The sequence below is a fragment of the Bos mutus genome, chromosome 12, assembly GCF_027580195.1.
Source record: "Bos mutus isolate GX-2022 chromosome 12, NWIPB_WYAK_1.1, whole genome shotgun sequence".
NCBI lineage: Eukaryota > Metazoa > Chordata > Mammalia > Artiodactyla > Bovidae > Bos > Bos mutus.
In genome coordinates this window covers 16027952-16044672 of record NC_091628.1, presented here as the reverse complement: position 1 = coordinate 16044672, position 16721 = coordinate 16027952, and the positions used below count along the sequence as shown (strand labels likewise).

At 37.4% G+C, this 16721-nt stretch overlaps 1 protein-coding gene across 5 annotated transcripts in view; it reads left to right on the top strand.

The window, feature by feature from the left end:
* ZC3H13 (zinc finger CCCH-type containing 13) overlaps positions 1-16721 on the top strand; it is a 102358-nt gene that overhangs the window by 43472 nt on the left and 42165 nt on the right. For all 5 annotated transcript variants that reach the window (XM_005896746.3, XM_070380278.1, XM_070380277.1 and 2 more), the window contains exon 8: positions 4250-4447. In XM_005896746.3, the coding sequence (XP_005896808.1) occupies positions 4250-4447 (198 nt within the window). The remainder of the gene's footprint in view (positions 1-4249; positions 4448-16721) is intronic.

Genomic DNA, 16721 nt, shown 5'->3' with positions numbered 1-16721 from the left:
TTTTCCTATAGTCTTCTCTAACACTCTTATTGGTGATTCACTTATCCTTTCAATATTGAGCATGAATTATTGGGGGCTGCCCAGGTGACATTAGTGGTAAAGAACCCGCCTGCCAATGCAGGAGACTTAAGAGACGCAGGTTCAATCCCCGGGTTGGGAAGATCCCTGGAGAAGGAAATGGCAATCCACTCCAGTGTTCTTGCCTAGAGAAGCCCATAGACAGAAGAGCCTAGCAAGCTGCAGTCCATGGGGTCACAAAGAGTCAGACATCACTGAAGCAACTTAGCATGCACACATGAATAATTATATTGATTTAACTATTATATTTCTGTATTATGTGATCCTGAGTTTAAGATGCATCATTAATTTAATAATAGAAACAGAAGGATCTGAAAAACAGTACATTGAAGATACAAAGAAAACACTGAGTTGGATATAGCACTTCTGTAGTCATGCAGTTTAAATTGCCTAGTGTGTGTCAGATCATCAACTTATAGTTTCATTGTGGATCATATGATAAACTGTTTGAAGACATTCAACAACAAATAATGATTAGAATTTCAGTTAAAATTCAGTGGAATATTGCAACCAATGCCAGTAAGTAAACCGAGGGGGAAATCAGGTAAACTAACTCCTTGGTTTTACGTGGTTATCATATTGAAGGGGCAGAGATAATCACAGACAAATTAAGACTCACACTTCTCCCTGAAAGTTAGCAGTTTTCTGTGACATTTGTTGTGAGAGATAGTCTGATACTAAGCTTTATGCTAAGATGATACATGAAGTATGTCAAAAGCTATTCAAAAGAATTAAGTTTTGGGGAGAGAGAGAGAGAGAGAGAGGCTCTAAAAAGTGGTGGAAGTAGATAATTGAGCTCTGTGCCACAAATAGGAAGTGGGCTCTGTGCCCCTAAAAGGACGATCATTTGACTTAAAAAAATGTTGAAAGATCTTGCTGACTGCAGAGTGCACAAGACCAATTTTGGCCCATTCTGTTGGAAGACACTTGTAAACTCTTATCTGTAACACAACTGTTTCCCAACTATTGAATACATATATTTTTTAAGTTATTTGAAGAAATTCTGCACTTGAATGAGTGTAATGGCATAATCTTGGTTGTTATGATAGCTTACTCCCAGAATGTGAATTTATTTATTTTTTTTTTAAATTAAAAGTTTATTTGGAGTTAGTTGAACAGAAATAAAAATTTCAACATTTTCCAATTATAGTTCTACTGTTACTTTTATTTATTTATTTTTTAATTTTATTTTATTTTTAAACTTTTAACACAACCAGAAGTTTATTTCTCACTCAAGTAAGAAATGGGTGTTTCTGATTAAGAGGTGACTCTCCTATACATGGATATTGAGTAACTAAGCTCCTGACTGTGGCTTCACTATCCTATATTATTGGGATCAAAAAATGAAATATGCAAAGAAAAAAAGAGTATTGTACTTATTTAGTTATATAGTCTATAATTACCTGGAATATGAGAGGCTTTTTTATTAATTAGGCCTGGAAGTGGTATACATCACTTCTTCTTATGTTCTTTTGGCCAGAACTTGGTCATTTGGTCACATCTAACTTTATAAATGTCTAGAGTATTGTTCAACAGTATGGCCAGGACAAAAGTTCAGTAAATACCTAGTTAGTCTCTGTCACAGGCAGTAATGTGAAAATACAGTTTGTGTCAAGAATTCCTCTATCATTTTGAAATGATAATGGTTAAAAATGGCTTTTTAGTAATTTTGATACTATCTGTACCAACTGTTGATTAGTGTGTCATTTTTTTAATTGGAAGACAATTACTTTACAATGTTTCAGTTTTTGCTATACCACAACTGCTGCTGCTGCTAAGTCATGTCCGACTCTGTGCGACCCCATAGACAGCAGCCCACCAGGCTCCCCCGTCCCTGGGATTCTCCAGGCAGGAACACTGGAGTGGGGTGCCATTTCTTTCTCCAGTGCATGAAAGTGAAAAGTGAAAGTGAAGTCGCTCAGTCGTATCTGACTCTTCGAGACCCCGTGGACTGCAGCGCACCAGGCTCCTCCATCCATGGGATTCTCCAGGCAAGAGTACTGGAGTGGGGTGCCATTGCCTTCTCCAATACAACAACTAGAGTCAGCTATAAGTATACATGTCCCCTTCCTCTTCTGCTTCCCTCCCCCACCCCCAGTGTGTCTTTTAAATGGAAAAGACATTTATCACTTATCTGTTAAATACATTAAAAGTTTCAGTCATCTCATAAATATGCAGTGAGATAATGTAGCTAATAATGGTTTTTGGCAGAAGACGAAGATGAAAAGCAGATTTGGTCATATTTTAATAATTTCTGACTTGCTAGATGGTTTACCCTGTCTGTGATAATAAGTAGGGAGAAAGACTAAGGCAAATTTTCTGAATGCCCACTCTGAGTCAGTTGCCTTTTTTTATCTGTTTTTAGTCTCATCAGCAATTTTGAGGAAGATACTACCGGTAACTTTTTAATTTAGCTAAGGAATCTTGGGCTAGAGAACTCTAGGTCACAGGTAGTAAGTTCTGGGATTTTGGCTTAGGTCATCATTTATAAGTATCAATAGGTACTGAAATAAATAGCTAGTGAAAACTTTCCAGATATCTGAAAAGAAAGGACTCCTTTAAAACTCAGTACCAGACTGACCATCCATGTTTCAGAAAATAGGAATGAATTTAGACAATAAATTCATTCAAAATTTTAGTATGATTTGAGAGGATATTGCATTGATCTGTTGAGAGCAGTTGATCGTGAAAAAATTAAAGCAGTCTGTGAACAAGGATATTTTGGAATGAAAATGATTTTTGTACTGGGAATAGCAGAATAATGAGATTGCCAAATTTAGAAATAAAAGAAAACTTACTGAATTTGAAAACACATTTAAGATACTGGAAAGCAAAGGGAGAGATGGGAATAATGAAAAATAATGGAGAAGTGGCCTAGGAGATATGCAGTAACTGCAATAAAGCACACTAGAGAGACCTAGTGAGACCATAGGTCTTTTTAGGAGGTCCTATGTCCTATGGAGAACGGATGAAATAAGAATAGGAAAAACAGTGAGCAAAACACTTAAGGTTTCAGATTGAAACAGCACATTGAGTACTGGAAAAATTTAAAAAAGAAAACCTAGATTTATCTTGATGAAAATTTTAATTTCCAAGGAATAATGTATTACAAGCATACCAACAGCAAAGCTGAAAAACCTGCATAGGAAAAGTAATTGACTCTTTGGACTTTTCATCCAAAACACTAAATGCTGCAAGATACTGTAACAGTATTTATAGAGCTCTGAGGGAAAAGGATATCATTCTGAAATGCTCTAGTATTCAGTCAAACCACTGTCAAGGTATGAAGACAGACAATTTGTAATGTGTAAGGGCTCAGAGTTATAGCACTTAGTTCCAGATGGAGTAAAACCATGAAAGACAAAATTCTAAAATTTAAAAGATCATCTCTGTAGTCTAAGAGTTGGAAAAGGTTTAAATGAATATTTAAGATACAAAACAAAGATTTAAATAAATATTTACTAATAATGCTTAGGGTTTCATTTATACTTGATGTCCTTTATAATGCTGAAAACATGGAAGCCACCTAAAAACCTTATAAATGTGAAATTGTTGAAAGAAGTTATAGAGCATATCTATTAAGGGAATTCTGTACAGTCCATAAGAATAATTATAGGAATCCACTTTTTGTTATAGAAATGTACCAATACTGTATTTAGTACAGACAATTTTTAAAAAACATTGCATTATGACTGTGCATATGGGGGTGGGCAGGGAGGAAAAAAGGAAAAGAGACAGAAAAAGTGTGGACGTTTATCCATGGTGTTACTATTGGCTGTCCTTGGGTAATGGAATTGTAGGTGATTTTTACTTTTCTATCTACTTTTTTATAATCTTAAAATTTTTTCAGTTTTTTTTAAATGACATTTTCTTTCCTGAATCTCTTCCTATTCCACCTCTTTCTTTTCTCTGAAATCTACCTTTTAAAATTATATAGTAAGCACTGTTAATGAAATAGGTAGCAAGTAAATCTTTCCTCATTTCTCTGTTTTTTTTTGTTGTTGTTGGGGGGGGGATATTGATTACTAGTATATAAAATAGTAAATGGCAAGTTACTGAAAGGAGTGCTAACCATTCTTTAATCATGCTTTGTTAAAAACAAAAAACAAAAAACACCTTATTTCACCTTCTAAAAGTCTTTAGACTTCTGACAGCTTTGTGTTAACTTTAGGAATTCAAAAAGCAACCAAAGTAAGAAGAAAGGACCTCGAACTCCTAGCCCTCCCCCTCCTATACAGGAAGATATTGCTCTGGGGAAAAAATACAAAGAAAAATATAAATTGAAAGACAGGATAGAGGAAAAACCAAGAGATGGAAAGGACAGAGGACGAGATTTTGAAAGACAAAGAGAAAAAAGAGACAAGCCGAGGTAAGTGGGATTTTTAATAATCTTACTTTCTTAAAATCTGTAATACTATTCAGAAGCTTTCAGGCATTACTATCCTGGATTTTTTAGTGTTTTTTAAACTCTACCTAATAATTACCATATTGAAGTATGACTACTTCAATAAATGTTAATAACATAACAAATCATTATTACCTAAGAAACATAAAATTTCTAATTTTACCCACTTTTAAATGTGCAGTTCAGTATTGTTCTATATATGCGTGTGTGTATATATATATTTTTTTTTTCCACAGTGTCATGAAACAGATTTCCAAAACTTTTATCTTGCAAATCTGAAACTCTGTACCCCTAAAACAACCTATCCCCGACTCCCCAGTCCCTAGTAACCACTATTCTGTCTGTTTCTGTGAATTTGACTCCTTTAGCTACCTCATAAATGGAATCACTTTGTCTCTTTGCGACTGGCTTATTTTACTTAGCATTAGGTCTTCAAGGTTTACCCACGCTGTGCACATAACAGGATTGCTTTCCTTTTTAAGGGTGGATAATATTCCATCACCGATATGCCACATTTTGTTTATCCATTCATTTGTCAGTGAACATACAGGCTGCTTCCACCTCTTGGCGATTGTGAATAGTGCTGTTATGAATATGGGTATGTAAACATCTCTTTAAGACCCTTCTTTCAGTTCTTTTGGACATAGACTCAGAAATGGGATTTCCAGATCATATGGTAGTTTCGTTTCATTTTTAATTTTTGGAGAAACTTTCATAACTGTTTTCCATACCAGCTGCACCACTTTACAGTCCTGTTAAGAGGGTTACAGAGTTTGAGTTTCTCCACATCCTCATCAACACTTGTTGTTTTCTGTGTTTTGGATAGCAGTCATCCTGACTGGTGTGAGATGATACTGTGACTTTGATTTGTATTTTGCTAATGATTGGTGATATGGAGCATCTTTTCTTTGCCTGCCACTTGTATGTCATCTTTGGAGTGATGTCTATTTAAAGTCCTTTATGCATTTTTAAATTGAGTTAATTTGATTCTTCTTGTTGAATTATAGAAATCCATTATTCTGGATGTTAACTCCCTATCAAGTACATGATTTACAGGTATTTTCTCCCTTTTCATACGTGGCCTATTCATTCCTTTGATGGTGTTTTTTGATGCGCAGAAGTTGTTAAAGTATGATATGTCCTGTTTGTTGATTTTGGTTTTGTTGCCTGTGCTTTTGATATGAGAACTAAGAAATCATTGCCAACTCCAGTGTCATGAAGACTTTCCTCTATGTTTTCTTGTAGGAGTTTTATAGTTTTAGACCATACATCTAAATCTTCAATACCTTTTAAGTTAATTTTTTGTGTATGGTGTAAGATAAGCTTCCAACTTCATTTTTTGTGTGTAGAAAAGCACACTTCCCAGCACTGTTTTTTGAAGGAACTTTTCCTTTCCCCATTGAGTGTTTTTGGCGCCCTTAAAGATCATTTGACCATATATATGGAAGGAAGGATTTCTGGGCTCTCTGTTTTACTCTGTTGGTCTTCTTGTCTGTTTTTGTGCGAGTACCACATTGTGATTACCTTAGATGAAAGTGAAAGAGGAGAGTGAAAAAGTTGGCTTAAAACTCAACATTCAGAAAACTAAGATCATAGCATCCAGTCCCATCACTTCATGGCAAATAGATGGGGAAACAGTGGAAACAGTGACAGACTTTATTTTCTTGGGCTCCAAAATCACTGCAGATGGTGACTGCAGCCATGAAATTAAAAGACACTTGCTCCCTGGAAGAAAAGCTATGTCCAACCTAGATAGCATATTCAAAAGCAGAGACATTACTTTGCCAACAAAGGTCTGTCTAGTCAGAGCTATGGTTTTTCCAGTAGTCATGTATGGATATGAGAGTTGGACTATAAAGAAAGCTGAATGCCGAACAATTGATGCTTTTGAATTGTGGTGTTGGAGAAGCCTCTTGAAAGTCCCTTGGATGGCAAGGAGATCCAGTCCAGTCAATCCTAAAGGAAATTAGTCCTAAATATTCACTGGAAGGACTGATGCTGAAGGTGAAACTCTGATACTTTGGCCACCTGATGCGAAAAAGCAACTCTTTGGAAAAGACCCTGATGCTGGGAAAGGTTGAAGGTGGGAAGAGAAGAGGACGACAGAGTATGAGATGGTTGGATGGCATCACCTACTCAAGAGTTTGAGTAAGCTCCGGGAATTGGTTGATGGACAGGGAAACCTGACATGCTGCATTCCATGGGGTCTCAAAGAGCCGGACACAACTGAGTGACTGAACTGATAATACTGAACTGCACTGATTTTGAAATCAGGAGCATGAATCCTCTGACTGTTATTTTTGAAATGATTTTGTCTATTTGGAATCCCTTGAAATTGCATGTAAATTTTGGGGTGGTTTTTTAATCCTCTGCAAAAACTACCTTTAGGATTTTGACAGGGATTGTATTAAATTTGTAAATCACTTTGGACAGTATGGACCTCTTAACCATATTAAATCTTCCAGTCCGTGAGCATGGAACGTCATTCTGGTTATTTGTGTCTAACATAGTTTTGTAGTTTTCAGTATACAAGTCTTTGACCCCTTTGGTTAGGCTTATTCCTAAGTATTTTTTATGTTGTGTTTTTTGTGTTTTCTATTGTAGATGGAATTATTTTTTAAATTTCCTTTTCAAATTGTTTGTTGTTACTGTGTAGAAACACAAGTGATCTTGTGTGTTGATTTTGCATCCTCCAACTTTGTTGAACTTGTTTATTCTAGCAATGTGAAATTTGTAGTGTTTTCTAAATATAAGATCGTGCCATCGGCAGGTAGAGATTTTATTTTTTTCTTTCCAATTTGGATGCCTTTACAAATTTTTTCTTAGCTGATTGTCCTGACTAGAACTTCGAGTACTGAGTTACATAGAAGTGGTGAAAGTGGGCATCTTTGCCTTGTACCTTAGAGAAAAGTTTTCAGTCTTTCACCATTGAGAGGGATGTTTGCTGTGGATTTTTCATAAACAGCCTGTGTTATATTGAGATCATTCAGGATAAATTATCCACTCAGTAAGCAGTTAATACAACTTTATAATATGTAAGTTCAATAAAACCCATCCTTTTCCCCAAAATAGATTTTGGTGATACGCTTAACCACCCCCCCCGCCACCACTTTTTTTGTCTTTGTGAGAGATCATCTTGTCTAACTCATTTAGGTGAAATTTTTTTTTTTTTCTTTCTGTCCCCCCTCCGGTGACTTGAAAGAACCAGAATGATTGTGTCAGCTGTTGTAGGATCTAGCAACATTATGTCTTAGTGGAGCAATAGGAATTGGTTAACTGGAACATCCATAATTCTTGAACATATTTTCCTAAAATATACTCTTTATCTTACTCAGTCTGATAGGTTAGTTTTTGAAAATGACATGTAAATCAGGTATAAATCATGTTAAATGTTCTTGCTGAAGTCTTTATTCTTCTCTAATGATTCTTAGTGCTGTTATTTTGTTATTTTGACCCAGAAATCTGTTGTGAGAGGTGATTCTTATGTCCCTGGGGTAGTTTGCCATTCCATGTTTTTCTCCTTGACTGTCTGTATCAGAAGTAATAAGATATGTCTAGGACTCACCTGTTGCTCTCTGTATGGAAAACTCTGAATTTGGTTTATTTCTTCTGTGTAAGGAAACTAAGCAGCAGATTACTGAAGGGCTGCACAGGTACCCTGTTGGCACTGGAGTCCTAAAGCCTGAAACCCCTAAAGGGGTCCAGTTTGACTTTGGTGTTCGACAAGGTTGAAAGGGCCCGCTTTGAGTTAGGAGAAACTGATTTGATTAATAGGTTTTTGTTTATTTTTAAGGCAGATTTGTTAACTTATCTCCATTCAGTTGAGCTCAGTTGTGTCCAAATCTTTGTGACCCCATGAACTGCAGCTTGCCAGGCTTCCCTGTCCATCACCAACTCCTGAAGCTTGCTCAAACTCATGTCCATCCAGTTGGTGATGCCTTCCAACCATCTCATCCTCTGTCGTCCCCTTCTCCTCCTGTGTTCAATCTTTCCCAGCATCAGGGTCTTTTCCAATAAGTCAGTTCTTCACATCAGGTGGCCAAAGTATTGGAGTTTCAGCTTCAGCATCAGTCCTTCCAATGAATATTCAGGACTGATTTCTTTTAGGATGTTCTGGTTGGATCTCCTTGCAGTCCAAGGGACTCTCAAGAATCTTCTCCAACACCACAGTTCAAAAGCATCAATTCTTCGGTGCTCAGCTTTCTTCACAGTCCAACTCTCACATCCAAACATGACTACTGGAAAAACCATAACTTTGACTAGATAGACCTTTGTCAGCAAAGTATCATCTCTGCTTTTTAATATGCTGTCTAGGTTGGTCATAGCTTTCTTCCAAGGAGCAAGTGTCTTTTAATTTCATGGCTGCAGTCACCACCATCTGCAGTGATTTTGGAGCCCAAAAAAATCCTGTCACTGTTTGCATTGTTTCCCCATCTATTTGCCATCAAATGATGGAACTGGATGCCATGATCTTAATTTTCTGAATATTGAATTTTAAGCCAACTTTTTCACTCTCCTCTTTCACTTTTATAAGGAATTTATTAATTCTAAAGCCAAACCATGTATTTAAGAATCTTTGTCATTGCTTTCAGATTCTGGGATATATGGTTGAAGATTAGTATCTAAATTCCTTTTGGAGACAATTGTACTTTAAAATTAATTTAGTTGTTATAATGGGCTTATTGGGAGTGTTTTGGTTATCAGAATGTGCTGGGCTTAAGTGAAAGTATGCTGATACATTTATTCATTCAATTGTTACTGACTTCCTAGTGTGTGGGGTGTGGGGGGGACACTGTTTTAAAAGATAGTGATGCACCAGTGAACTAAAATGTTAGCCAAAGCTTTGTTACCACAGGTGGAAGTAATATAGTAATCATGTATGTGTAAAATAACATCTTTGCATGTATAGGGTTTTTTTTTTTTTCCTTTCAAGTAAAGAAGACTTACTAGGCCTATTGGATTTAGGGGATCACTTACATTTCTTAAAGGGTGGTCCAAATGTATGTGCCTACATGTGAGACAGATGATGCCACAAAGCCACACGATTCTATGACTTTGAAGTCCTTCTCCCTGTCTTCTGTGTCTCAGTTAGTTCTTCAACTTTCTATATCAAGGGCGACTGACCTGGATTTTAGGGTCTGATTTGTGAGTTAGAATTTGCCTGTGTGTGTTTTGGTGAGGGGGAGTATGTCCATAGCCTTCTAAAAGTTTTTTAGAATTATTAATCATTCTTTAGACCTTTGGCACTACTGGCATCGAGAATTCAAGTGCTTTCCTCCTAAATCTTTATTGTCCATGTCAAACTTAAGAATATACTCTGTTCCCAGAATAGTTTGTTAATTTGAATAACACTAAATTCTGTCATGTAGTTGTTTTTGAAGCAAATAATGTCCATGAAAATATTCTATACACTTTGCTGAATCTCAAATGTGAGGCAGTATATTAGTGTAGTTTAGGAACAAGGGATTAAGCAAACACAAAATCCTTTTGGATAGTAGTTAACCAGAAAAGTTAGCTAATTATTGCATATAGTTCATTCTGCTGGTTAAATACAGTTTTAGGATGGTTAATATGCTTTAATCAGAATACTAGGTTGCAGAATTTTATGGTTTAATAAGATAATATAAAGAGCATAGTAAGTTTTTTTTATCACTTTATTGTAATTAACCTGAATATGTCTTGATAGAAATATAAATGCCTGTATGAGTCTTACCCAGATATTTTAAAGACAGGTGTGATCATTCAGAATTTGTTGACTGACATCACCTTACTAGAATAAACAGCTTACCACCAAACTGATAGTCTTATTTTCTTTCAGTGATTGTGCACATCGGAATAATTAAAATCAGAATGTTTCAGACCTTTGACAAAGACTGTTACATATTGGATTAATTCTTTGGTTTATTCAGCATCTTATTTATTAAGTATCTGCCATTCATAGTGTGGACTGGTGAATCTTATTCTGTGTCCATTAAGGACAGGTCAGGGAGGAATCCATGGGTGCACTCAATAAGCATTTCTATAAAATGAACTGATAGGTTTCTTGAGTAAGTGTATGCTAATGTTACTCAGTTATATAGAGAGAATGGAAAAATGTTACAGTAACATTATTATGGAGCATTTCACACACACAAAAGTAGACAGTAGTATAATGATCCTCATATCCATAGTTTCATTTGTACCCCTGTCTTCTTCCCCACTCCAGTGCTATTTTGAAGCAAACCCCAGACAACTTCCTGGAGAAGGAAATGGCAACCCACTCCAATATTCTTGCCTCGAGAATCCCATGGACAGAGGAGCCTGCAGGCTACAGTCTATGGGGTCACAAGAGTCAGACACGAATTAGTGACTAAACCAAACCAACAGACATCTTCAGTTCAGTTCAGTCGCTCAGTCGTGTCTGACTGTTTGCGACCCCGTGGATGGCAGCACGCCAGGCCTCCCTGTCCATCACCAACTCCCAGAGCTTGCTCAAAGTCATGTCCATCAAGTCAGTGATGCCATCCAACCATCTTATCTTCTGTCATTCCTTTCTTCTCCTGCCTTCAATCTTTCCCAGCATCAGGGTCTTCTCCAATGAGTCAGTTCTTTGCATCAGGTGGCCAAAGTATTGGAGCTTCAGCTTCAGCATCAGCCCTTCCAATAAACATTCAGAGTTGATTTCCTCTAGGATGGACTGGTTGGATCTCCTTGCAGTCCAAGGGACTCTCAAGAGTCTTCTCCAACATCACAGTTCAAAAGCATCAATTCTTCGGTGCTCAGCTTTCTTTATAGTCCAACTCTCACATCCAGACATGACTACTGGAAAAACCATAGCTTTGACTAGACGGACCTTTGTCAGCAAAGTATCATCTCTGCTTTGTAATATGCTGTCTAGGTTGGTCATAGCTTTTCTTCCAGGGAGCAAGTGTCTTTTAATTTCATGGCTGCAGTCACCATCTGCAGTGATTTTGGAGCCCAAGAAAATAAAGTCTGTCACTGTTTCCATTGTTTCCCCATCTATTTGCCATGAAGTGATGGGACCAGATGCCATGATCTTCGTTTTTTGAATGTTGAGTTTTAAGCCAACGTTTTTACTCTCCACTTTCACTTTCATAAAGAGGCTCTTTAGTTCCTCTTCACTTTCTGCCATAAGGGTGGTGTCATCTGCATATCTGAGGTTATTGATATTTCTCCCTGCAATCTTGATTCCAGCTTGTGCTTCCTCCAGCCCAGCATTTCTCATGATGTAATCTGCATATGAGTTAAATAATCAGGGTGACAATATACAGCCTTGACGTACTCCTTTTCCTATTAGGAACCAGTCTGTTGTTCCATGTCCAGTTCTAACTGTTGCTTCCTGACCTGCATACAGATTTCTCCAGAGGCAGGTCAGGTGGTCTGGTACTCCCATCTCTTTGAGAATTTTCTAGAGTTTGTTGTGGTCCACACAGTCAAAGGCTTTGGCATAGTCAGTAAAGCAGAAATAGATGTTTTTCTGGAACTCTATTGCTTTTTTGATGATCCAGACATCTTACTTTATTTCATTTGCATATATTTTAGTATATATCACCAAAAAGAAAGATACTTAAAAATATATAGTCACTGTACGCACATACGCAATCACCAGAAATATAACCGAATCACTTTGCTGTACACCAGAAACTCACACAATGTTGTAAATGAACCGTACTCCCAAAAAAGAAAAAGCCAGTATCACATCTATAAGGTAAAAAGGAGTGTAATATAAATTTAAAATTCAAACTTTAAAATCATTGGTGAATTTGTAATATCTTCCTAATTAGTGGACTTTAGCACAAATAATATCATGAAGGATATGCAAACCTTTTAATAGTAATATGGAACCTTAGTATTTAGGTAGGGAATTGATTGAGTTGGTGTCTTTTTTTCTGCATTTATTTGAGCCTTGTCTGTAGACCTAAAAAGTATTTTTAGGTGCATAATTTAGGCTAGGGATATAAAATTAAGACACTTAAATAAATATAGCTCAACATAATTATATGCTAAATTCATAATTGTTGTTTAGTCACTAAGTTGTAGCTGACTCTTGGAATTCCATTGACTATAGCCTGCCAGGCTCTTGTGTCCATGGGATTTTTTAGCCACGAACACTAGAGTGAGTTGCCATTTCCTTCTTCCCGGGATCTTCCCAACCCAGAGTTTGAACCATGTCTTCTGTGTCTCTTGCATTGGCAGGCAAATTTTTTACAACTGCACCACTTGGAAGCCCCTATTCATGGTAACCTTGTGTTAAAATGAAATTATTTTATAAATATCAAAATAACTGCATTGAGGGGGGCAAAATCTTTTATATTTAGTCCAGTTGATCAAGGCTTGGGCTCTCTTTTATAGGTGTGATATTGAAAAAATTTGTTGAACCAAAAGAGAAGCTTGTATTTTGCAGCCAAAATCTAGAATGGTATTTATGTTCCAGAAGTTGTGCTCTCAACCCTTTGTCTATGATGTTTAGAGACTAAAGAAGAAAATTGTTTTTCAGGGAGGTTTTCAGTAGCATTAAGTAGTTGCAAAGTTTAGCCCTATTTAATGATTGATCCAATCAGAAATGCATAAAATAGCATATAGAGGCTGAAAATTCAACCCAGTAAATATGTGGGACTGTGTTGTATGTAGTGAGATTAATGAAATAACAGATAACCAGCCACACTATCGAAATCTATTGCTGGCTATGGTTCGATTCTGTCTGGTGGTATTTTTTTTTTTTTTTTTTACTGACAGTTAAATGACCTGTCATTGGATAGAACTCCCGAGACAGTGGCAGGGATTTCAAGAATCTCCCTAATTTGACATACAGTTTGTTGGCCTGAGCTGAAAACATTGTGAGTCTGAGTAGTTGGTCTAGGGACTTGAAAACCATTCTTTACCTCTCTCTCCCCCAAGACTGGATTGCTTGCTGTTTCTTGGCAGGGGCTGATCCTCTATCTCTTCACCACTCCATCCTATTTCAGGAGAAAGGGATAACTTTAACTTGATGCGCCAAATAGAAGATAGGAGCCAGTTGTCTTAAATTTGTGTTATGCTGGTGTGCATTGTTTCTGGGCTTTATTACATTTTAACTACCAGCTGTCTTACTCTTCAGTTCAGTTCAGTTGCTCAGTCGTGTCCGACTTTTTGTGACCCCATGAACTGCAGCACGCCAGGTCTCCCTGTATAACACCAACTCCTGGAGGCTACCCAAACTCGTGTCCATTGAGTCGGTGATGCCATCCAACCGTCTCATCCTCGGTCGTCCCCTTCTCCGCCTGCCTTCAATCTTTCCCAGCATCAGGGTCTTTTCAAAAGAGTCACCTCTTCGCATCAGGTGGCCAAAGTATTGGGGTTTCAGCTTCAACATCAGTCCTTCCAATGAACACTCAGGACTGATCTCATTTAGAATAGACTGGTTGGATTTCCTTGCAGTCCAAGAGCTTGGGAACAGTCTCTTCATGTGCTAGGGATGCTGAATATTTTCTTCTGACTTTTGATCACAGTGATGGGTACAATTTTTAGTTCACTCTAGTCATGTAAGTCTCTTGAGCCAGATTCTGAAAAATCACTTTATTTAAATGGCACCTAATTCTGGGCTTGAATATGGTTGAAGGGTGTGCTGATAATAAGTCTTAACATTCTTCTTTATTCTTTAATTGAGGTTTTTTAAATAATTCATTTCTACATAAATACAAAAATGAAATTGAACCACAGTTATTAGTACTTGGACAGAGGAGCCTGGCGGGCTATAGTCCATAGGGTTGCAAAGAGTCAGGTGCAACTGAGCGACTAAGCACATACTCTACAAAAATGTTGAATCACTATGTGTACACCTGAAACTTACAATAAAGAAGGCTCCTCTGTCCATGGAATTTTCCCAGCAAGAATACTGGAGTGGGTTGCCATTTCCTTCTCCAGGGGATTTTCCCAAGCCAGGGATCAAACTGAGGTCTCCCACATTGCAGGCAGATTCTTTACCATCTGAGCCACCAGGGAAGCCCCTGTTTATATAGAGTCCGTTTAGAGCTATTATAAAATATTGGCTATATTCCCTGTGCTGTACAATAAATCCTTGTAGCTTATTTTATACCTAGTAGTGACTTACTTTTTAAAATAAGTTTCTTGTGTAAACAATAAAGCCTAAATATTTCTATGTGTGAAATGTGTACCATTTTGTGTTCTATTTTACCACTGAAAGGAGAGTTGCTTTTGATAGTGTCCATAGTTCATTTAGTGTTTTTTAAGTGTGCTTTTTTGCATGATGATTTTAAAGGTTGAATTATGAATTTTAGCTCTGATAGCTTACAGTGAACAGTTAGATTTGTGATCGCCAAAGAAGATTTAGCTTCGGGACCAGGAGCCAGGCTTGATCACTCAAGAGCTTTTGTGTAGCAGAGTTTTATTAAAGTGAAAAAGGGACAGAGAAAGCTTCTGACACCAACATCAGAGGGGGATGGACAGTGCCCCCTGCTAGTCTTAGCAAAGGGAGCTATATACTTTTGTAATTGGTTATTACAGTAAATCAAAAGAATGTTTAAAGGTTGTAAAGGCCTTATCAGACCCACCCCCATAATACACATTTTAAAGTAACGGAATTAGAACTAACAATAAAAAGATTTTATAAGACCCACTCCCACAATATACATTTTAAGATGACAGGATTAGTCAGAAGGTTCTCAAGAAGGAGAAACATGTCCTCAAGCAGGTTATGTTCAGTTCAATTCAGTTCAGTTCAGTCACTCAGTCCTGTCTGACTCTGTGATTCCATGGACTGCAGCACACCAGGCTTCCCTGTCCATTACCAGTTCCCGAGCTTGCTCAAATTCATGTCCATTGAATCGGTGATACATTGTTGTTATATAATCCTTAGTACAGAATTTAAGCTGAGTTGTTTTCTTGTGTAATCATCAGCTCTGGGCTTAAAGAAAAAAACATGTGTCCTTTTCTTTTCCTCCTCCCCCTCCTCCTCCTCCTCCTCAGGGACCCCGGACTTCTTATCAACCTAAGAATTGACTCTCTTAGTTACATTATATAAGCATATTTTCATATTTGAGACATAGAAACCATTTATTGAGAAAAATTGGTGTTACAAATTTTAAGAAAGTCTGGAGTAAACATATCGGTTTGTAGGTGGAATTACTTGCATCTCAAATGAAAGGAACTTTCATTTTAAATTGCATAAATTTTCATATCTTTTCCTCAAGTATACCCTGAATATTCTCATTCCATGTTGTGTCGTAATTATAGCAGCGTTAAAAAGCTTTTGAATGGCATCAACTCAAGCTAAAGATTAGCTTTCCTTGTGTTTTATAAATCACAGTGCACTTGCTGACAGTCTACAGTTTTCTGTTTTAAGGTATTGAGGCTTCTGTTTGTGCAATAAGCTTTCCTTTGTTCTTTATTTGAGTGTCAAATGTCACCTCTTTTTTCCCTTCTGATAGGAAATCATTCAGTTTTAGAGTGTACTCAGTTAAGTTCTATTCAGTTGCTCAGTCATGTTCAACTCTTTGAGACCCCATGGAATGCAGCACGCCAGGCCTCCCTGTCATCGCCAACTTGCTTGCTCAAACTCATGTCCATCCAGTTCGTGATGCCATCCAACCATTTCATCATCTGTCATCACCTTCTCCTCCTGCCTTCAGTCTTTCCCAGCATTGGAGTCTTCTCCAGTGAGTCAGTTCTTCACATCAAGTGGCCAAAGTATTGGAGTTTCAGCTTCAGCATCAGTCCTTCCAGTGATTATTTGGGACTGATTTCTTTTAGGATCAACTGGTTGGATCTCCATGCAGTCCAAGGGACTCTCAAGAGTCTTCTCCAACACCACAGTTCAAAAGCACCAATTCTTCGGTGCTCAGCTTTCTTTATAGTCCAACTCTCACATCCAGACATGACTACTGGAAAAACTGTACCTTTGACTAGACAGACCTTTGTTGGCAGAGTAATGTCTCTGCTTTGTAATATGCTGTCTAGGTTAGTCATAACTTTTCTTCTAGGGAGCAAGTGTCTTTTAATTTCATGGCTGCAGTCACCATCTGCAGTGATTTTGGAGCCCAAGAAAATAAAGCCAGCCACTGTTTCCACTGTTTCCCCATCTATTTCCCATGAAGTGATGGGACCAGATGACATGATCTTAGTTTTCTGAATGTTGAGTTTTAAGCCAACGTTTTTACTCTCCTCTTTCACTTTCATCAAGAGGCTCTTTAGTTCTTCTTCACTTTCTGCCATAAGGGTGATGTCATCTGCATATCTGAGA